At 43.0% G+C, this 22810-nt stretch overlaps 1 protein-coding gene across 6 annotated transcripts in view; it reads right to left on the bottom strand.

The window, feature by feature from the left end:
* Window positions 1-1093: 1093 nt before the first annotated feature.
* Window positions 1094-22810, bottom strand: part of stxbp5a (syntaxin binding protein 5a (tomosyn)) — an 88836-nt gene continuing 67119 nt past the window's right edge. For 2 of the 6 annotated variants that reach the window (XM_034579265.1, XM_034579264.1), the window contains exons 12-28: window positions 22075-22147; window positions 21803-21950; window positions 19011-19078; window positions 17579-17619; window positions 17062-17282; window positions 15385-15566; window positions 14892-15017; window positions 14467-14618; window positions 12525-12587; window positions 10578-10631; window positions 8408-8458; window positions 7070-7351; window positions 6066-6435; window positions 5329-5494; window positions 5115-5226; window positions 4778-4998; window positions 1094-3967 (exon numbers count right to left, since the gene is read on the bottom strand). In XM_034579265.1, coding sequence (XP_034435156.1) covers window positions 3926-3967; window positions 4778-4998; window positions 5115-5226; window positions 5329-5494; window positions 6066-6435; window positions 7070-7351; window positions 8408-8458; window positions 10578-10631; window positions 12525-12587; window positions 14467-14618; window positions 14892-15017; window positions 15385-15566; window positions 17062-17282; window positions 17579-17619; window positions 19011-19078; window positions 21803-21950; window positions 22075-22147 — 2372 coding nt within the window. In that variant the 3' untranslated portion in view covers window positions 1094-3925. The remainder of the gene's footprint in view (window positions 3968-4777; window positions 4999-5114; window positions 5227-5328; window positions 5495-6065; window positions 6436-7069; window positions 7352-8407; window positions 8459-10577; window positions 10632-12524; window positions 12588-14466; window positions 14619-14891; window positions 15018-15384; window positions 15567-17061; window positions 17283-17578; window positions 17620-19010; window positions 19079-21802; window positions 21951-22074; window positions 22148-22810) is intronic. The other 4 variants (XM_034579266.1, XM_034579267.1, XM_034579268.1 and 1 more) reach the window with 4 other exon arrangements.

Genomic DNA, 22810 nt, shown 5'->3' with positions numbered 1-22810 from the left:
TTATATGTTGGCTTATACCGCAATAAGGTTAAGAACAAAAAAATCTATTCCATTCTTCAGTTTCATGCCTGGACTGATTATTCCACATTGAATTCCACGTACAAGTCACTGGGCGTGAGTCACACATGATGTCAGGAAGCATTAAGTGACAACGTACGTTTACACTCCGTAAATCCGTCTTTCCACAGGAAGTCATCGGCCAAGCTGGAAGCCTTCAGCGGTAAATGATCCACAGCGTTAAGTCCCTGCAAACACAGCGCGGGATGGATTCACTGACCTGAATTGGCAGCTTGACTGAGATTAGCACAATTGTATCTCTGATTCAAGAGGTCCATTGCTCGAGGTAGAGGTCTATTGTATGACAGTTAAGTGGAAAAACACAGGAGAAAAGACCTTAGTGTAAGATGACTGTTTCCCGTGGCTGACACAACATTTACCTCCATGTTGTCTGTAATTCAAGTAGAAAAACCGAGGAAAATCAGCCACGAGCAGAATAAAACTCGCATTTCAGAAAAAAAGGTGACCCTCGAGAGCGCCACCTGTGTCACGAACTCGAAGAAACCAGAGAAGACATTTGAAAGCCTCTTAGTGTGATCAATACAGGATTGTGTTGCTCTGGGAAAAGAGGCGATGCAGTCGAGACAAAGCACCAACCGTATAAGCTCCAAAAACAAGCTTATACAATGACCGATATTATACTTTAAATGGAAAAATAGAACAGATGGCGGCCAAAGTCAAATATCATCTTGTTAGATCACCTTAATATTTCTCATCAGGCCTTTAGCATTACATCACTTTTTCTACCTCGCTTCATGTTTTGCTTGCTCAGTCTAAACGCCAAGGAAGCAAATGTGCGTCTGCTGCCATCTAATGTACAGATGCGATATTGCAACTCTCCCATTCTCAGCATTATCTAAATGAACACTATTTGTACATACACCAGTACACTTGTCAACACTCTCTTGTTGTCATCCCTAATATTACAAAGCAGAGACATGGTTTTATTTCATGTGAAAGCAGTCAAATATTCATGTTTGCACGTGAACTTCAAATATAAGATTCGTTTTTTTAAAAGATGCTTTACGACAAAAAATACATTTTCCACTTTTATTTTTCCATTGCACAGTAATCTCTATCTACAGAATTTCTAAATTTTTGTGGCAGCAGATAAAGTCATAAACATCCATGTGAAAGTTGCATAAAACTGTACAAGAAAAATTGGCTACAATGAGAAAAATACTGCAACTCACTGATAACTGTTGAATCCGGGGGACAGAAGACGGCATATGGCAGATTGACAGGACTCCCTCTTGTTTGTGTGAGTGTGTGGATTGTATTGGGCGGAGAATACTGCATACTGTCGGGTATGGACGAGACACTCAACAAAAACATAAAATGAATAAAAATAAATATAACATTGGAAAAGTAAAAAAAAAACAAGAAACACGTAACAGTAAGGTGGGAAGGAAGAGACGCTGAATGGGTGTTCAGGGTTGACCTCTATTTGTCCTGAATCATTTTTTTGGGCCTCTTCTTCACCATTGGGGGGGGGGGGGACAGATCTATACCTACCAACATCCACACTACGACGCTTACGAAACACAGAAGGCCATATCTGTAGCTATGAGAGAGATGGAGCCAGCAGTGGAGGAAGAGACATGTCAGAGGTCAAAGGCCGAAAAGGGAGAAGCATGTGGATGAAGCCCGAACATACGGAAAAGTTCAATTAAACCAGAATTCAGAGGTCGTCGTCTAGGTCATCTAATGCGGACTTTACTCGTTTTGTTTTTGTCATCACTGGTGGCTTTAGTGTAACAGACACTCAACTGCATGGACACAGACTGGTGAGGACATCAACATCAATTATTAAACAAAAATATCTCTTAAATAATATCACTTAACTTAAATGGAAACACAGCCTAACACAGACAGACACATATAAACACACACACACACACACGTAGGTGAATACCGTAAGTCATGTGTCTGAGCTGCAGTGGAATGGATCAGGTTTCTGTTTGAAGGGGAAAGAGCCTCGTCGACCAACAGTTAGGCCACTTTTTAAAACATTAAACATTTGTCCAAGTGTTACATCTCATGACAAACTGTGACACAATGTTACTATAAAATGGCTGAGTTCCATTGCAACTTGCTCCTGTTTCTCGAAACCCCTGAAAAAGGTGATGAAGATGATAGCAACTCCCAGAAGAGGGTCTGCACTCCGCGGGGACGAAGCCATGCGGAATAACACGCGACCCGTGGAGCGGAGAAGCCAAATGATAGTGCAATGGAAAAGCTAAAGCAACTCTTTGGCGTCAGAAAAAATATGGCCTCTCTCCTCTTTTTTTTTTTTTTTACGTAGCAACCTTGACATGTACTTTCCGGTTGGTCTTAGATTGTCAAACTATTTACTTATATACAAATAAAGGTTAAAAGCCTGGTAGACAGAGAGATACACCACATCTGAGCGTTACCGCAAACATGGACATAGAAACGAGATATTGATGAAGGTGGAAGTTTCTGACACCGAACCACTGTTCTCTTGCACCTCGATAAATAAATATATAACAAAGGAGATCGCACACGCACAACTTTCTCACATAGACAACTGAAATATCACAGATCATACATCCACGTCTCTGCTGTCCTGCATATATACGAATACACATAAATATCCAGAATTCGTAAACCAACAAATCTGGCTGGACTTTCAGCGTATTTAATACTGATCCCATCAGCATTTGCACGGTCCCACTCGCAGACGAAGCCAAACTGCGGACGTTCACGACATTAGAGGGTGAGCGAGGATTATTTTCCATAACATCAGATAATCTAAATCCTCAGGTAAACTATTAAAGTGAGTCGCTTATACGCTTTTCCCAGTGAGAACTAAATGATACATATGCCTTTTATATCCTTGCCCTCCTTTGAGATTCCAGCCCTTTTCATTAGGAGAAAATAAATCTGAGTTGTTTGACAAAAGCCACAAAAAAAAAACGTCTTTTTTTCAACAAATCAAACATCATCCACTTTCACAACGATAGAAAAATAAGAGATTTTCCGATAATACAGACGGAGCGAGGAAAAAAAACAAAACAACGGATAACAAATAGAGGAATGGCGAGAAAATAGAAATGAACACACACACGCACACACACTGTCGGTAACGATATGAACGTTTGTAAGATACAGAGGAGAGTCTAGAGGTTGAGTGAGATGACGAGATATCCAGTGTACATCAGAGTAGGTTGCTTTTTATCCCTGCGACTCTCTGCATAGAGGAGGCGTCGCTGTCGCAGCACTTCCTGTGGATCTCGGACGCCGCCTCCTTCGGGCCTCCCACCCCGCTCCTGTCTCCTCAGTGAGTTATCCCAATTCTTTTGTACTTGTCACTTGGAAGTGGATACAGCATTGCACATTTATTAGATTTATGTATATATAATGTTGTATTTAGATTCTTTTTCCTTCTTTTTACATTTTAAGAATTTTTTGTAGTCTTTGCTTCTTCACTAGGTGCCTTGTCTTTTCTCGGCTGTGTTCGTCGGTTTGAATCCCGCCCACCAGAGGCTCCGGGGGTGGAGAAAACGGTTAAAGGATGCTTTTGGCAAATGAGAATGAAGGATCTCCAGGTGCGCTCGCCAACCGGGTAAAGAGACGAGAACATAAAATAAAAAAAGACACCATTTATCTGATCCCTCTGAGGTCGTCCTTCTCCTCCGTCAACCCCTCAGTTCCACCTTCAGACTGAGGTAGGAACAGTGTTCAACATTGTGCTAGGGAAGAAAATCCCAAGTGTCTCGGTGAAGAAGGCTCGGAGGGACCGGTGAATGGACGGGTGGGGGAGGGCGGGGTCACGGTGAGTCCGAATGAGCCGATGAATGGTGAAAGCCTTGTCCGCGGAGCTCTGCTCCTCCCCTGGTGCTGATCAGAACTGGTACCATTTCTTGTCTTTGCACTTCAGCATCATCTGAAAACATAGGAAATGTCGGAGAGAGAATATGCATGAGGAAAACTTAAAAAACTGTGTTTCACAATCCAAGATTCTTATGATTAATTCAGGGCTTAAACAGCATCAACAACTAACTTTACACGTCATGTAATTATGATATTCTTGCTTAAATTTTGGTAAAAATTCAAATTATGAATTTAGTTCAGATTCAGATCATATTTCCTCATCTACATCCCAAGTCCTTAATCTGAAGTACTTTGACCCTTCCACAGGCATATACTGCCCTCTAGTGGGTAAATAGTACAACTGAGTAATATATCTGCAGAACATTCATTGCCAATATTATTTCATTATTTCTATGATTAAAATAACACACACGCAGTGATTCAGTTTCCCTCTTGTGGGCTCAACAAGTCTTAAGCTCTTAATAAAAGAAACAAAAGATTTTGCACAACTATTGTAACGTCTGATGCTCAAATCCGAGCTGAAACCAGTGAACCAAATTACACACAACCACAACCACGAGCAGCTGGGGCGGCTGTGGCTTAGGGGGTAGAGTGGTTGTCCTGTCCGGCAGTTTGATCTTCCCCATCTGCATGCCGAAGTGTCCTTGGGCAAGATACTGAATCCCGAATTGGCCCTCATAGAAAAAGTGCTGCCCATAAAAGCACTGTATGAATGTGTGTGTGTGGATGGGTGAATGGCAATCACCTGTACTGTAAAGTGGTCATCAAGACTAGAAAAGCACTAAATATAATTACAGACCATTTTCCATTTAGCTGTGACACGTGGGCTTCACCCTGCAAACTCGAAAGCATTTTCTCTTACGTCATGGGCGTGTTTGGAGAAGGAGTCTGCACTGGCCATCATGGCGGCTGTCCTCTCATCCAGCTCGCCCAGCTTTTGGCCTCTTTCGTCCAGCGCTATTCGGGCGCGTGCCAGGTCCCCGACCACACCAGAGGCCGCCCCCTTCATGCCCTCGAGGCCACCGGGGCCTGGGATGTGCTGGGCCAGGCCTCGAGATGCCTTTCCAGATGATATCTCGCCGACTGAGAGGAGGGGGAAAGGAGGGAGGAAACAGAACAGGATGAGACGTGTGGATGAAACTTTACACCAACAAGGGACTGAAGTGCTGAATATGTGGGCGTGTGTAGGTTAGACGTACAGAGCTCCTCTCTGTCCAGTGACTGCGCTCCTCCCCCAAAGAGGCCTTTGAAGAACCCTCTGTTGGGAGCCTCTGGTGTTTCTACTGGTGTGAAAAGTTCACCCAGCATCTCCTGAAACATCAACACGTTATTATGAAATGTTTTCCATGCAGTACAATCTGCAGCTTTTGTGTTTCATACAAATCCACATACATCTACAAGGTGTTTACTGACCTGCAGGTTTTCACAGGTGTCCTGACTGTAGGTGATCCTCTGAACCTCGGTGGGGGAGCAGAGGTACATGGCCTGGCCGAGGTTTGTGAAACAAAACGTCCTGGCTATCCGCATGTCCGTCAAAGGCAGGTAGTTTACATCCATGAGCGGTCTCAAGCCCGGCAAACTGGACACGGGACACAGGAATAAAGATGATGAACGAATGAACACTTTCTTTTTTTGTCAATAAAACATTTCCAATCCTGTTTTTAGAATGAATCTGTCCAGAAACACAATGTTCATGCACACACACACACACACAGCTGGACACCCTTGCTCTATCAGACACCCACAGAGAAGGCTGCTCTGTCTCTTTCCTCTGGGGAAGTGAAGATTAATGAGGATTAATGACAGACTAATACGTCCAGAGCAGAGGTAACTGACATCATGAAGACTGGGATCAAACCGCCGACCTTCTGGTTGGAGGATGACCGCTCTACCCCCTCAGCCAAAGCCACCCCTCTTTACAATAATGACCAACACCGGCAAAAACACCTTCCAACATATTTTCTTTTTAAAAACACAAACTCTGATACCACTTACTGGACAAACTATACAACATACAAAGTCACACTAGAGTTCACATCTGCTTCAATCTAATACTATGACCATGATTTATTCACACTGACTTTGATTGATACATTCATTAATAACCCACTATTTCTGCCTGATCTTTGATGCAGACTGACGTCTCTCACCTGAGGGTCATGATGTGGCCGTTGGCGCAGAAACAAGCCAGACACACGCCCAGGCTCATCTGCACCACGTCCGCCCGTAAGATGAACGACGTCTCCGTGATGCTGTGTTTGTGGATGCAGGTCTGCGAGGGGAGGGAGATGACTTTGGCCTGTTTCTCCGAACACACCACGGCGTACTGGCTCTCGTTGAGGTCCTGCGAGGTGGAAGGGGACACGGAGACGGGCCGGCGCTTGCGGACCTTCTCTCGCTCTTCGCCGTCTGCTGTGACGTTAGGTTCAAACCAAGGCTCGAATGGGGGGGGCAGCACGGACCCTGTGGAGTCCAGGACAGCCATCCGCATGATGCTGCCCTTCAGTCGTACCAACATGCCTGGTGAACAGAAGGAAAAGAGGGAAACTGAAATTTGAACTCAAACCCAGTGGATTAGACTTTTTTCCACAGGGCTGCTGTTATGTGGAAACCCTTTACCCCTCATTTCAGAAGGACAGTTACAATATGGTTTGTAAAACATGATGGTTTCTTTCAGTATAAAAGTATATCCTCCCTTTTTAAAAAAAAATCATCTAGTGTTTTGATAAATGGATCTTTGTTTTGTTTGAGTTCAAGGCCGAAACAAACCTCTGTTGACCTCAGAATGGAGAGTGGGGGCCAGGTAATTGCTCAGTTTAATGCAATTTTACTAAACGCCAATTGGTGGCAGCAAAGGACCAAGAAATGTAGCAATACCTCAGTGGACAAATACAAAATGTGGATGCAAATAAAATACATCCAACTAGTTTTTTAGGCCAAGAACAGATATAAACACTAGATAAACACATGTTCTCCTATTGAGAAACACCGAATGAAAGCTAACAAGAACTATGTCTTGTTTAGAATAGAATGTGATACTTCTAACTACAGTTTTTTTACATTTTATTCATTAGTCCATCTGTTCATTTATCAGAGCTACAAGACACTTATCTATTTTCCATCTCCTCCTCCCTCCCACGATCCCATTACCCACCAGTAGGTGAAATGATAACCGGCTGCAGCTGCCGTTGCTCCCCAGCAGGTGGCAATGTGAGAGCCAGAGCCAGCACGGTTCCCAGGGTCGTGCCCACATTCAGGCAGGGTGTCAGGGCGTTGTCCCCCTTCCGGGCAAAGGTCTCGCAGAAGTGGAAGGAGCTGATGGCCTCCCGGGCTTCCTTGTCGATGCTGGTGACGCTGGAGGAGCGAGAGCGGCTGAAGGAATTGTCCCGGTGGTCTAATGGGTTGGCACCCCGCGGCGGGCATACAGACAGGAGGACAGTAAGGAAGAAAACAAGAGAAGTAAAGCACCCGCAATGCAACTGCAAGACAGGCAAGACACATGTGGACATTGTGCTGCTGATACAAAATAAAACCCATAAATATTCACGGGTAAGATTTTAGAGCTCGCAGTGAGTTCAAATAATTTAGTTTGGGTTAAAATTGTACACAAACCAAAGACATACCAGCTGTGTAACATCTGTATATATTACAGACTGATCTACCGACAATGTCGATCCAGGAAAATTAGGGAGAGAGCGTTGTTATTTAACAGTTGGTAAAGACATGGCGTGTATAAATCTCTAGGAAAGACAGATCTAATAATTTTACCTGTCAAAAAAGAGGCATCACCTGAAACCAAATGAACTGCCATTTGCCATATAACAGTGGCCCTATAGTCTGTTGCACAAGAGAAACAAATCCAGTGCAAACATGCATTTGCACCTTTTAAAATGTTCCCCCTCAATCAGTAGTTCTATGAGATAACTGGCTTTCAGGTGCTTTGGTTAGAGGTGTAAAACACTGGGACTCAGGTTGATGTCTTGGCACGTTGACCCCTGACGGATCACATGTTCCATGCATTGTATTGCAGAAAAAAAGTCGCACACCCCTGAAGAAGAAAGAGTCTCTTTCCTTTTTAAAAAGTTACCAAATTTTGGTAAAATTGTAAAGGAACCAATCGGACAGAGAAAGGAAGGACATGAAGGACACAGAAGAGAAAAGAGAAAGCTGCAAAAGTTACAGAAAGCTTTACGGTGAGATGGAGTGTGCAAAGTTTATCTTAGCACCACTGACCTCGAATAAAGACCCCCCACCGAGGTCAAAAAGGTGGGAGTCCTGCAGACAATTTCACATCCAATTTATGCCGAAGCTCGAGAGATCAGATGAGTGCTACGTTCGTCTCATGCAAACTTAGAAGAACATCTGCATAGCTTGCCAGTGTTGAGGCTAAAAACCTTTTAAACTGGACTCATATAAATGTGATGGGAGTCCAGTTGGAGTGAGAGAGATATACTGTATACAAATTGCTTGGAGGCACGAAGTTAGGGCTTACCCAAGTCTGGCTTTAGCTCAGTAGGCAAGCTTAATTTCCGTGACATCTTTGCTGGAAAAAAGAGAACATCCCTCTTTACAAACACACGTCTAAGCTAACACACGATGCCATGCAAAGCTAGATAACTAGCACTGGGATAGGACTGTGCATAAAGCTGGAATACATTAAAAAACGACAAAAAAGGCTGCGGAACAAAGTGCCCGGGGATCGTTTCATCGGGCTAAAATGCTTAACACAGGAGAGGACACTGCGTGACGACGACCCCGTGTTTCACAGAGGCATGCTGCGACAGACACAACAAAGGAGGTGACCTCTGGTTGCACAATGCCCTGGAAGAGAGGACTGCTAAAAGAGGTACAAAAAACTGCATGGCCATTCAGGACCCTCATGCCACAGGAGCATGCACCAAGAACAGGGAGGTAAACAGGAAACAGAAAATACTGAACAGCAGATGGAAGAAGACAGTGGAAAAGATGGTCAAAAGTTACTATGTAAATCTACTAGTTCACATAAGTGAATTGTGTAAACTTGGAATACGGTTTCTAACTTAGTAGTTCACCAAAAATTGGAAACTTGTTTACTGTATAAACTCCGACCATGATCACCTCATTCCACGTCTCCATCCCCATATGAATCCATATTTTTCATACGAGACAAAAATAAATTGTCTTTTCATTCTGAGGGTATCGATGAGGATATTACTTATTATTTCTCTGTCTGTAGGTGAAAAAAAGTAGATGAATCTTCAAATAAAAACCTAAGTAAATAAAAATAGGAATACCCTATGAAGCAGGCTTGAAAACATTTTCAGATTTCCTGCAATGCCTGATGCTCATCCAGTTTTTCTTTTTACTTAAGGATTGTTGTTATCCAGCTCCAAAACATTACCCGTTTTCATTTTAGAATTTAAAAGCTCTGGACAGTTACTTGTTTTAGAGCTAGGTGGCGCTATGCTGAGAATGTGTGGTCACTAAACGTCATGAAACCATAAACTTGCCTGAGCCTGCAGGGCTAAGGTACTTTTATATGAGTATATAAGTATACTGTTAATGTGAATTATCAGGTTATGGCAGGCGTTATACTATTTAAATTAGTCAACGCTTGGGCAAGTCAAAGGATATATATATATTGAACTCTTGAACTTGAACTTATTCAGGTTCATAATTTTAATATGGGTTATTAGTTGAAAAGGTTTACATGCTTTAATGTTCAGAAAACCTTCCTCAAACTGTCCATTGCTGCAGCTCCTCTTTTCAGCCTCTGTCTGAAACTCTTGGTTTTAGCTCCTGGCTCTCTAAGTCCCCACCCCCTACTGATGAAGCCCAGTCTACTCCGTTGTGATTGGTCAATTTATTAAAGCACGTACAGGAAATGTCAGCCTTTGCTTTCGCTTTATCTGGTTTCGTTTGGGGGTTTGCCGGACTAGCTGCTTGCCGCGCGTTATTCATACGCAAAAAAACTATAGAACATACTCAAGGAGAAAAGACTGAAAAAGCATAACATGTCTCCTTTAATAAGAATCCTCAGCTTCTGGTTAAGTCGTAATTTCCAGTCTCTATTGCAACAGACGTTTTGTATCCCCTCGTTCGAACTGAAAGAAAATGCTCTGAATTAAACATTGGATTTAACAGTAGTTTTGTCAACAACACACTGGAGGTTCACAAAGACACACAGTTGGACAGATGAGTTGCTCTCCGCACTGAGGTGTCATCATACTATACTGTACTATGAACAATCATATCGGGACAGATACCAAACGCAAGCACATTTACAGTTTGACACTCGTGCTACATACATGTAGCATGCATAGTGTGTGCATAAGAAAACTAAGGTGTATTGTATAGACAACTGTAGTCCCACGCTGCTTCCTCGTTAGCTTCTGCTCCAGGAGCTTTTAGTTCTTAAAGTATGTTTTACTGTCCGTACGTATACATCAGCGCTAACAGTACTACGACTTGTTACGACTAAAAACAGTCAGAACCAGAAGATAGTGGAAGAGAAGCCAACAGAAGCGAGTGTATTTCTCCCCGCTGTGGTGACTACAACACGGACGACAGAGACAGTTTCTCTACGACAAAGACAGAAGAAGAAACAAACCGAAGGGGACAAAATCTGGAGCGCGTGTGTCCTGCCTGCACAGCCTCTCAGGAAAATCTTTGGCCAATCTTACCTCCTCTACCACCTCCATTGTAGAATTGCTGTAGATTGCTGTTTGACGTCAACACTTAAGGGGCATAAGGAGGAAAGTAAAGTACAGTGAATGTGCAGTTAGAAACACCCTTGGGCTTGTTACTACTCACAAGCCATCACTGCAAGATGAGTCAATTTATTTGGTCCTCAGCAGCAAAACCACCCTTTTGATTATTTAATTATAAATACATTTGGTTGGGTAAATCAAAGCAGGTGGAGCTTTAAACCCTTTTAATTTTATTACCATTGACATTTCTAATGGGTTTGTCCTACAGACTGTATAGAAAGATGACCGACATGACTGCTTCCCAAAAGTGAAGCCGAATCCATCGACCCCTGGTGGTTGGCTGTGGTATAGGACATAAACCCTGCCTCCTCCATGTTAGTCGATGGGACATGGACCTAACTGCAAAGTCAAAGTACTCGTCAAATATTTTTTTTAGTTAGTTCTTTTCACACAGATGGTTTTTTCCGTCTCTCATTTTCCTGGTAAGTTTAGTGTGCAGAAAAAACAATAAAATTAAAAGGGGGTCGAATGGGGAAATACTTACTTCGTTTAGCATCGACACTTGTAAGAGATTAAGTTGTTTAAAATGCACATAATACTATTTAAAGAATTGTTGTTTTGTTTAGTTCATCACATCGAGGTAAAAAATGCAAAAAAAAAACTAGTTTAAATTATTTTCTGCCATCAGCAAAACACAGAGACTAAGTGACTTTTAAAGGCAGACAGTCTTTTTTTTTTTTGCAGGAAGGCACCTTATCTCTTTCTCTGTCCGATGAATAATGCAGAGCAGACAGATGTATGAGACCAGAGTCTGGTGAAGCAGACAGAGGGGGGGGGGGGGGGCTGGGACGGTCGTCATACCTGGGAATATGTGGAAGGACTTCAGACTTTGAGATTTGTTCTCTGTCTGACCTTTCTCAGCGTGCTAATGCCAAGTTACACCTAATGAGATGGATGTGGGCTTTTCTCCCCAAGCACGTTCAGCTGAAAAACTAATGATGTAGATTAAGAAGGAGGCGAGTTAAAGGGCAACAGAGCGTCTTGTTGCTGCGGAACACAATGAGCTACTACTTCATCAACAAAGACATAAATAATCCCACTTAGAAGTGGAGGTTACATAAAACAATGAAAATATTATTTTTCCCGAAAGTAAAATTTGATTTGTTTGATTTCATCTGAAATAAAAACAGTGTGATGTAATATTGGTTTAGGAAGAATCTGTGCACCCACACAAATGTTTATGTTAAACTGAAAGATGATCTCTGCACGATAGATTTTGATTCACATCATCTTTCAGAGTGATAAAGGTTTAGTTTTTTCACTCTAATGGAATAATGCAGAAAACAAGTTTCATTAGTTTCAATATTCACTTCAGTAATACTCAGATTAATGTAAAATAATGTGTTTTTCTACCGAAATGCAGAGTTTTGTTTTGCAGTTTCATTGAATTTATGATCCTGAGCTGCCACGCTGAATTAGCATCACAGATCGGATACGTTCACAAGCTATAACCCAGTTTTCCAGGATACCGACGGAGATTAAAACTAATTTATTCCCGTCAATTGAACTCTGAAAAGTGGTAAAAGAATGTGAGTACAAATGGGGAAAATACTCTTAAAATACCTACATTTATAGTATTGAACTCAAACAGTGCATTTATACAGACTGAGGTAGAAGGAAATTGACAACTTTATGGATCAACAAGAAAAACGCTGAGCTACGATGTCAATAAAACTGAGGCTCTTTTGAAACGTTAATCTTCTTCCCCCACAAATGCTTCTCTTGCTTTGAAATGTATTCTATTAGAGGTTTTAATGTTGCTTGATTCTCTGTTTGAGTTTTGTGTCTAAAAAGAACAAAATCTCTTTTTTTGTATTTTCCCCCACGTTTCTCTCGATCAGTCACTGAGAGACATGTTACCTGAAGTAGGCGACTTGCAGCGGTCCTCTGATGTGGCTGAGCCCTCGTTGATGTCACATAGACCTGCAGCGGAGAGCACACAGTTCAACCCGTTCAATGCAAATCAAAACACCACTGCATTCAACACTTAGATAGATAGACTCAGTAACGTGCATACTTCTGCCAAGGCCCAACAATGAAAGACTTTCAAATATCAGTTCCCTAAATATCATCAACGAAAATGTGGCAATACACCCTGTCCCGTAATATTAGAAGATTCGCTCCCATATTTATTGTGTTCTTCCTTTTGGGTCATGCCCCGCCCCTCCACAAATTTCATGAAAATCAGTGGAGCAGTGTTTGCGTAATCCTGCAAAATAACAGACAAACAAATGTAAACATAACATTTAATGCAAAAAAAAAGATTTTCACTGCAACTTAAATGTTTCTTCACAGATTTTCCCCCCCTTTCCCGGGTGCACGTTTGCGTACGAGCGCGCACGCTTGTGTGACATTGTCCTGCGAGGCAGAAAGCCGAGCACGCAGCAGACCCTGCTGGCGGAGAAACACAGCTGGATGCCCGATTACTGCTTAACTCGCCAGACTCTGACAGGTGCCAGCCCACTGGTCTCCAGTCGCTCACACCAGATGCTGTGTGTGTGTTTACACGTGCACGTGCTTGTGCGTATGCACGTCTCGATGCGTGCTGAGTTTCTAAACATATCTGTGCACAAACATCAAAAAGAAATCAGTCAGCGTCCACACATTATTAATTCATGCATCTACTTTTGCTGAAGTGTGGGCCGAGCATCACCATGACACTGCGGTATCGTCTACTTGGCTGCACTCCCATCCTCTAACCCATGGTGGCAGTGTGTCCATACTCGAAGCCTCCGATTATCTATCAGTGGTGCGACTGTATGGAGCTGCAGTGGCGATGTGTGCACAAGGGATGGGCTGTGAGAGTGTGTGTGTGTGTGTGTGTGTGTGTGTGTGTGTGTGTGTGTGTGTGTGTGTGTGTGTGATGACAGAGAAAGTCAACCGAAGCCCAAAGTAAGAGTTAGTGTGCGTGTTGTCGTGTGAAACCTCGTCAAGTTCTGATGCCGTCATTTCGCTGCTCTATGACTTCATTCGTTCTCATGCTCGGCTCAGGGAGGTTGGACCTGTGAGGTAACTAGAGTCTCAGTAATCATCGTTATTCAGCTCCGGGGGCAAAAAAGACAAATAAGCTATAATGTTCAATGAAAGACTAATTATCATTTTGACCCAGAACATCAGTGAAAACAAACCGTGAATACCTGAATACTAAATCTGACTTTGCTTCTCAGATCATTCCAGAGGGTAACCTTGTAAAAAACTGCACTTTTTCAGGTTTATCAAAATTAGATAAAAAAAATAAAAAACAGGAAAAGAGAAGACATGAGTTTCACTGTGCTTTGTAAAGTTGACAAATTTTTACCTGATGGCTTGTTTTGCCTTTAAGACGAGAGGAGGGTTTGTAAACTTAGTCAGACGCTGAGACACAGTTTTTGTTTTAGGGCAAGTGACGACATTGGCAGAAAACTACAAGAACATTAGACTCATGCACGGTTACTTCTTGTTCCCACTGAAAGAACAGACAAGCAGGGCCACGTGAAATGAATGGCTTTAGTAGCTGGACATCGACAAAAAGTGGAAAGTCTATAGAAATTACAAATATAAGAAATGGCTGATCCTACGCTTCTGAGCGAGCGAACTTCTGCAAACTAAATGACATCACTATGAATTCAGGAGCCATTTCGTGTATGTGCACAAAAGATGACGGGTATAAAGCGATAAATAATCTTTTGCTCATGCCAGAGTGACTTGGAAATCTTGGGTGCAGCCACTTAGCTTTTGAGTGAACAACTTGTGGTTTTACTGGAACAGAAACAAAGTAAAAAAACTAATGGGTAATGGGTGTGTTATCTTTTCTTCTCCCTACCTCCAGACGGCTGCCTTGTCTTTCTTGGCGACCGGGGCTGCCTCTGGTAGGGGTCATTGGCGCCGTAAAGCTCGACCGTCCCCAGGTTGAGCACGACCGTCTTCTGGATGTAGTCCACAACTGCCAGACCGTTACTGTTGCCAAACACCACTCTGGGGAGGAGGAGGAGGAGGAGGAGGAGGAGGAGGAGTGACAGAGACGAGAAGGAAGCAAGAGTGGGGGGGCAGGGAGAGAGACACAAGGATGAAAATGCAAAAAGATTAAAAAAGGTTGGTAAAAAAACGACTGAAATAACCACATTTCTATTTTAAAAATGTATGCACATCCACTTTGCATGTTTTCTCCTTATAAGACTTCATATTTTATTATTATAGGTTTCCATTAGATTCCAGTTATGACTAAAGCGTTGCGGTGTGTGTACTTACAGGCCGTAGGAGGAATTGAGCGCCAGGCTTGTGATCTGCTGGGGAGGCTCTCCACTCACCCACACTAACTGGACCACCAAATCCACCTGGTAGCCTGCGGACTGCTTCAGAGGGGTACTGCGCACTCTGGAGGAAAAGAAGACAGTCAGGGATCGAGACAGCGAGAGAGAGACGAAAAAGGAGAAAATAAAAAGGAAAGGGAGAGAGGGAGAGAGGGAGAGAGAGAGAGAGAGAGAGAGAGAACAAGTGATGCAGCTGCAGTTCTGAAGCGATTGTGTGTTGAGGGCCTGGCATGAGTGGTGGCAAGGGGATGATGGGAAGGCTGAGGCTGAGAATGCTTCAGGCGCTGACTAAGTCCGTGCAAGTGTGCTTGAGGCAAAAGGAAAGACTCTTGTGTGTCTGTGTGTGTGTGTGTGTGTGAGTATGGGTTTGCAATCGCTCCTGGTTCTTATGACGGCTAATGTAAGTGCTTCTATGTGTGTGAGTTTCGTACTTGAGGCAGGGCATGTTGCCTCCGTCAGAGTTGTTGCTGCTGGTGGAGGGGTGTGAAGGCGGCCCGCTCGTCTGAGGGGAGGCGCCGGGTGTTGGGAGAGCCGACGTCTGCTCCCCCCCTCCGCCCCCACCATCTGGAGACTCTATGTCGTTGAGCTCGTACTGCATTCGCACCTCAAGTAGCTTTACAGTCACACACACACACACACACACACACACACACACACACACACACACACACACACACACACACACACACACACACACACACACACACACACACACACACACACACACACACACACACACACACACACACACAGAGAGAGAGAGATTGACAGAAGAGAAGATATTAGAAAATGTACACAAGAAAACTCTGGAACATATAAGAAGTATAGAAGTCATGTCACTTTGAAGTGTGTGTGTGTGTGTGTGTGTGTGTGTGTGTGTGTGTGTGTGTGTGTGTGTGTGTGTGTGTGTGTGTGTGTGTGTGTGTAGGCAGATTGAGAGTCAAAGAGGTCCTCCACTTCTGAAATACTCCATTCCTTCTAAGTCCTACTCAAGGCTACTTCTCTGCAACCTCCACCTTCGCACTGACACACATCACCTACACACACACACAGTAACACACAATGCTCCTTGTGCATTCCGTCAGTCTCATTAGCCCCACTGACATGTGGGAGTGAAGAGCAATCAGTGCCCTTCTTCAGATCATGACTGCCGCCTGCCTGCCGTCCACCTTCTGCGAGGTTACCCAGCGGCGTCTGACCTTGTGCGAGGGGGGGGGCGTTCTCCAAATTACAGCTTGCTACCACCGCTCACCTCCTCCTGATCCACATTCAAACACTCAGAAAACTATAACTGTTCTTAAAATCTTTGACACGTCCATCAGAGCCGGCCAGTCACCCCGCAAAACACTGCTCAACTTCAAAAAGGGACATGGCTGCGCACATCTCCTCCAACAACTAATGCCAAGGTGCCCTTAAGCAAGGCACTGAAGCCAACAGATTCAGGACAACCTCTGGCTCGAGGCTTCGTTCGTTTGGATGAGCAGAAGATTTAAATATTTAGGAAAGACATAAAGAGCTAAAGAGTTAAATAAAATATTCAAATTCATCAACACATCACAGTACTGCCCACGGACATCGCTTTGATTGACAAGTGATCACAGTGAAGTCCAGAGCAAACGGCAATGAGGGATTATATCATTATTTATTAATAAATAAAGTATCTTGCTGGTTTAACACTCCAGCGCTCTAAAGAACAACAGCAGAAACCACTCACACACACACACACGCGCACACGCACACGCACACGCACACACGTAACAATACAGTATATCTCTTTATGTCATTAAACACCATCACACCCCCACAAGCGCTTACGTCACCTTCAGAGCAGATTATAACGACAGCCGGGCTTTGCTTATTCACTGTCTGTTGGCATGGCAACCATACTGCCTTTGACTCGGCAGATGTGCGAGTGCACGTCTGCGCTTGTGCCCGTGTGTCTCGCAACATCTTAAGACAGTGCTGGGGGGCAAATAACAACAAACAGCGGGGGGGACTTCTGTCTTGATGGAGAGCCACAGAGTCGCTGTCCGTCTCCTATCTGTGTTCCGTGCCTCAGAGTCTCAAAATGAAATAGGTGTGTTTTATCCCGCTGCTCCGTCACCCACCTGCACCACCTCGGTAGTTACTTCCAGCTTGCTGAAGCGGTAGATGATAACGTTGGCCGACACCCCGGCCACGCACAGCATCCGGCTCTCGGGGCACCAGGCCATAATCTGAATGGCGAAGGGGTCTTCGTCCGACATGTCCGCGCTGCCCTTGTCTTCCTTGGACCGGTTCCTGTCAAACACCTTGGCTGTTTTCAGCTTGTAGAGCACCTGGAGCATTACTGAGGATAAAATAGAGAAAGTGTCAGTTTCCATCCGCAGCCATCAGACATACATGTGAAACCTGTCTCCTAACGATACGAAAAAAGCTGTATCGTGCTTTTGAACTTGCTGCAACCATTACACAGTGTTCAAATGTATTATTATCATTTTTATTCCCATTTCGATTTCCTCTCCTTCATCCACCCATTCTCGCTCAATTTTCATTTGAGAGCTCAAACACGTCTTTTGTTGTCTGAACATTCCAGACAATAATAATCGTTTAACAAAGCCTGAATAAGCCGTCGAGAGAACTCACTTGCAGAGGCATCCCAGAACTTCACAGTTCCATCAGCGTGCCTGGGAATTGAAGAGGGGGAAGAAAGAAGAAGAAGAAGAAGAGGAGAGAGAGAGAAAGAACACGCCATGAATTAAAATTTGCCACCTGCTGTCTTTCTATTTCAGACATAAAAGTTCGAGAATCCACTTTGTCAAATATGAGGCATGAAATCATCTCTGGAGCATCGATTAAAGACGCTGCTCAGTTACAAAAACACTTTGCTGTTCTGAGGCACTTGGAACTAAATCTGGATAGTAAACCAAAACAAACTAAATATTTATACCGTAAAATATTTTATTCAGTCCCAAATTAATCAGTCAACCACAGAGCTCTGCTTTAGAATAACTAGGTGAAATATATGGCTTAAACTTTAAGGACATTTTAAAAAAGTTTTTACATAGTTTATAACACTTAATTACAATAATGGGAACTTCTAAATATTTTAATAAATTATACAGCACTTTTCAAAGCTATTAAAAAGTGCTTTACATGGTCAAGAATTAAACATTTCAGGGCTGAGGAAAATAAGATTGGGGAATAAAAAATTTACTGGAATTAATAAAAGGCTTTTTGAAAAACGATATGTTTTAAGAAGTAATTTAAAAGATGTCTGCAATCTAGATTCTGCATTTTGTGCAAAAGTTTGGCTCCAACTTTGTGGCAGTAGTTTAAAGAACATCCTCTCGGTGTCAACATGACTTTCCTCCATGCACAAGACATAAAGAAATGTTTTCCCAGGACGAATATGAACTGTCTGCACAGAGTCATGACACACGAGCCAGACTCAGTGTCCAACATCAGTGCTTCACGTCTCTAAAGCTCTTCCAGGACGCACACAAGAGACCGTTTAAACAAGCGATTTAAACGAGTGGCGGTTCCTCAGATTTGAGAAGTTACAGCAACTTCCTCAATCAAACGTGACTTCAGAATAAAAGCAGACATGGAGGCGGACTGCTGCCGTTGTTTCGCACAAACAACAGATCACGTTGAACACTCGTACCGTTGCCACAATTCCACAAATGCATCCTCCTTTTTCTACCGTCCTACTTGTACTGACAAGATTTTCTGGACAGAATAGTAACACAGCATGTAGGAGTGAGGAGGGAGGGAGGAAGAAGAGGAGCGAGAGCCTCCCACCGCCAAACCCATACCTCAATGTCACTTCTTCAGTGCGTGTGTTAAGTTAATACAACTATTCCCCCCCCCCTTGTTTACAGCTTAGTGTGGGATGATAAATTTCAAAATGGAGTATAATGCACATTATTGGCGTATATAAACATCTCCATTAAATGTTTTAAGACAGACTCCTCTCTTCTCCCCCGCGTTGACCCGGCAGCACGGCAGAGATGAGAGAAAATGGAGTTGCGGCGAGACGATAACGACGAGGCTAATGAAATCAGTGTCGTCTTACCCAGTGATGATGATCTCCGGGTAGCTTTGTGTGCCTTGACCCCAGTTTCCACCACTAATAGGCCATTCCTGGATAGATAGACACACACACACACACACACACACACGCGAACACACACATTGCGTTAGAGAAAATGGGAGAGAACAGGAAGGAGCACAGCTTTGTCAATAAACAGCGTGTCAGCAGAAACATCGATGTGAGAAATAGACGACATGATAAAACTGCAAACGTGTGAGTGTGCATGGGAAAAACAAAAAAAAACAACAACACGGCCAGGACTCCTTGCAATTATAGATTACACAGCTCAATGAGTATGCGCCGCCATCTGAATGTGTGCGTGTGAGAGAGAGAGAGAAGAAAGTGTTGGTGGGGGGTTTGGCTTTGAACACGTTGACACATACAAAGGTCACCAGGATGACTCATGGTGATCTTTATGTGAGAATGCCCTCCTGCAGCTCAGCCAGGCCATCGCTGCACACACACAGACACACAGACACAGACACACACACACACACACACACACACACACACACACACACACACACACACACACACACACACACACACACACACACACACACACACACACACACACACACACACACACACACACACACACACACAACAAAACAAAAAAAAAAAGAAAAGGAAAAGCTAGGCAGCGAGTTTGGGTCAGTACACGCTGACATTTCCGACAGAGAGCTAGAACAAGGCGACGGGAAAAAGAACACAGGCATATACATAATGGCTGAAGGAGCAGGGGGTCTGCCTCAGAAGATACAGGGATAAAGAGACGAGAATGAGAGGAGAGACGAGGCGGGGGGTTGTTAGGTAATACGACACTATTATATAGTCCATTTACCTTCATGGAAACACTGAGGAATATAATTCAGAACCTCGAATACAAATTAACAGAGTCTTTGGAGTGGAATGTTCTTTATCATGTAACCTTGTTGTTCCTGGAGTACAGCGGGATGGTTAGAGGGCGCAGTGTGGGACATTTACATTTCTAATTTAGGCATTTAGCTCTTTTATGTCACCGCTAACCAGGGCGACATGAAAGAAAACTCCACCCTCAGGATACTATTAAATTTTCATACATCATAAATCTGGGTGGGGGGGTGTTCAGAGACCTATTTTGTATTTTATTTTGAAAGCGAAACGCTGTCTTTGCAGTTCCGGCTCAAGTATTCAGGAGCAGATTGTGATTTTTCTAGCAACAGAGTCACATTTTGGGGATTTCAGGACAATTTCCAAATAAGTTCCCAGAATAAAAACAACGTTATTATGGTTATATAACTATAAGAACAAGAATCTACATCTCTGAAATAGGGCGTGGATGTTGTCTGCAATCATGAAGAGAGGTGGAATACTACTACTTATTATTCAGAGGGAAAGAAAAAGGGTAAAACACCTGGTGCAAACCAACGTACGCGTCTCTGCTGGGTTTCATTTTCCCGTTCAGCACCTGTGTTGCCGGAGCAGAAAATACACTTGTGCCCATATGAGCACCCATGGGTGTGCTGGTCTTAAAAAGAGGTGTGGTCAGGCACTTGGTGCATTGCTATAAAAAAAGCAACTGTGTCTACAGTCCACAAAAACCTGGTCTGAAGTCAGCGATGCAGAATTTAATTGTTATTTTAAGGCACGTTATCTAGACAGAAACATGCACCTACATATGTGGGTGCACAACGAGGACACACTTGTTACAGAAGCTTTCTTTCTCACTACCTGACAACACACTGACTAACTAATAACACTAATTACAACCCTTTTGAACCACGCACCAGGCGTAGTGACCCCTTTTCCTTTAGGACACATTGAATCACCCAAACCCAAAATGTTCATCTCAATGAACAACCTGAGGTTCAAATCAAAAAATGCATAGCTCCCCAAGTATTATTATATATTCCCCTGACTATGACCCCATCGGTACACTGTTAAAAGGTATTCAATGTATATTGGTGCAGCCGCTGCAGGAATATCGGTGAATGGTCATAGTTTAGACTTTATTTAAACTCTGTAATTCTTCTCCTCTGCATGTTTCATGTTTTAAAAATTCATTTATGACGGTAAATGTATTTGCAAAGTACAAGTCCCTGTATAAACAACAGAAATTATACGAGTAAACAGTTTAGAAACAGATTGGACATTTACCCGTTCAAATTTAAAATTGCTAAATGTCAGTCCATAATGAATAAAGTGTCTCATTAAATGATTTAAATATGTAGTGAAGATGTGTCTGCAGTGCATAAAGTAAGAAGGGGCTTTGTAGAAGTGTGAGTGTGCACCAATGCTACTGAATCGGTTCTGAGCAGAAGGAAAAACATGTTAATATAATCCAAGGAAATGAAAGAAGGTTTTTCTGTTGTTTTTTATCATTTATGACCTCTTTCCGATGTGTGACCCATCAGGCAGTATCCTGAGGCCCCAAGCTTTTACCTTCACTGTCCAGCAGCAGCAGCAGTTCTGAGCCTATGTTTAATTCTGGGTCAGGACTATTATATTAATGGGTCAGGACCTATTGACTTCACAGCAGGTCCGTAAAAATGTAAATGTGTAAAAATCTGTCTACAGGTGAGAATACAGCTCGTTGAAAATGAATAATGAATAAATACATAACATTTACTTGGTATTAAATTAAACTTGTCTCACAAGGACATTTATTTTTTCCATATAATTGACACCAAATTACACAGAAATTGCTTTGCAAAAGCCTTTTTTGTTTATATTTAGGTTTCCTCAGCATCAGTGGGAAACAAACAACCGGATGCAGTTTGCCTGCATTGTACCTTTTTGCTGTAGCCCTGTCGTTTCTGCCGCGAGCCAACGGAGTAAAGTGCAGGTATGAGGTCCACAGGGCAGTCGGCAAAGTACTCGCAGCAGGTCACAGGAGACTCGTGGATGGTCAGAGGATAGGGGTTTTCGAATATGGGGTAACTGGGGACAAGAGAGCACAGGAATAAATCAATAATAAGGCATATTTATGAGAGTAAGTCACGTCATGATGTAAAGTAGAGGCGACAACCCCTAGTTTGTCATATTTGATATTTGAGACCCTCACCCATTTTGTGCAAGGTCGATCACCACTAAATCCTTCTCCAGAAGGACCACCACAGCGTAAGGTTCCTGAAAATCTGAACACAGAAACGCAACCTTAGTAATTTTGCAATTCCTCGAAAGAGAGAGAGAGCTTTCTTCCTTGAAATCTGCAAACCACAGGGGGAAAAACATCTCGGAGTTTCTATGGTAAATGTATATACGCCCTGTAGACATATATATTATTCTAAGTGATTTATAACTGCAGGGGATATTGCTCTGGTTAAATATTTGTATCAGTCTCATTAAAGATTAGACTTTCATATGCCACCTTAAGACGAATCTCCCTTGAAATAGATTTTTGAACTAATGTAATGAATATAACAGCGTCCTCGACATAGACACAACAGGGGAGCGAGTCCAGATTTCACCATAATACTCAATAAACTACTTGCGTATATCTCCTCCTCAGATGAAGGCTGTTTTTTTAGCTTATCTGTATTAACGGGTATCCACATACGAATGCAGATGAATGAAAAAGGCGATCGCTGATGCATTTCAGTCAATATCCTCTTCATTGCTCTCCACACAGACCGTTTACCTGCGGGCAACCAAAGCCTGCTCAAACGTGATTGGTCGAACTAGAAAAAGAAATTCTGTCCCTCACCTATAGATTCTGAATATTCACATGCAGAACCAGTTTATAGAGATTAGAAAGTGAGAAGACTCAAGATAAGACTCGTGGTGTGGTTGTCATGCAG

This window comes from Hippoglossus hippoglossus, chromosome 24, assembly GCF_009819705.1.
Source record: "Hippoglossus hippoglossus isolate fHipHip1 chromosome 24, fHipHip1.pri, whole genome shotgun sequence".
Classification (NCBI taxonomy): domain Eukaryota; kingdom Metazoa; phylum Chordata; class Actinopteri; order Pleuronectiformes; family Pleuronectidae; genus Hippoglossus; species Hippoglossus hippoglossus.
The sequence above is the reverse complement of the archived record's forward strand: the minus strand, read 5'-3'. Positions and strand labels throughout refer to the sequence as shown.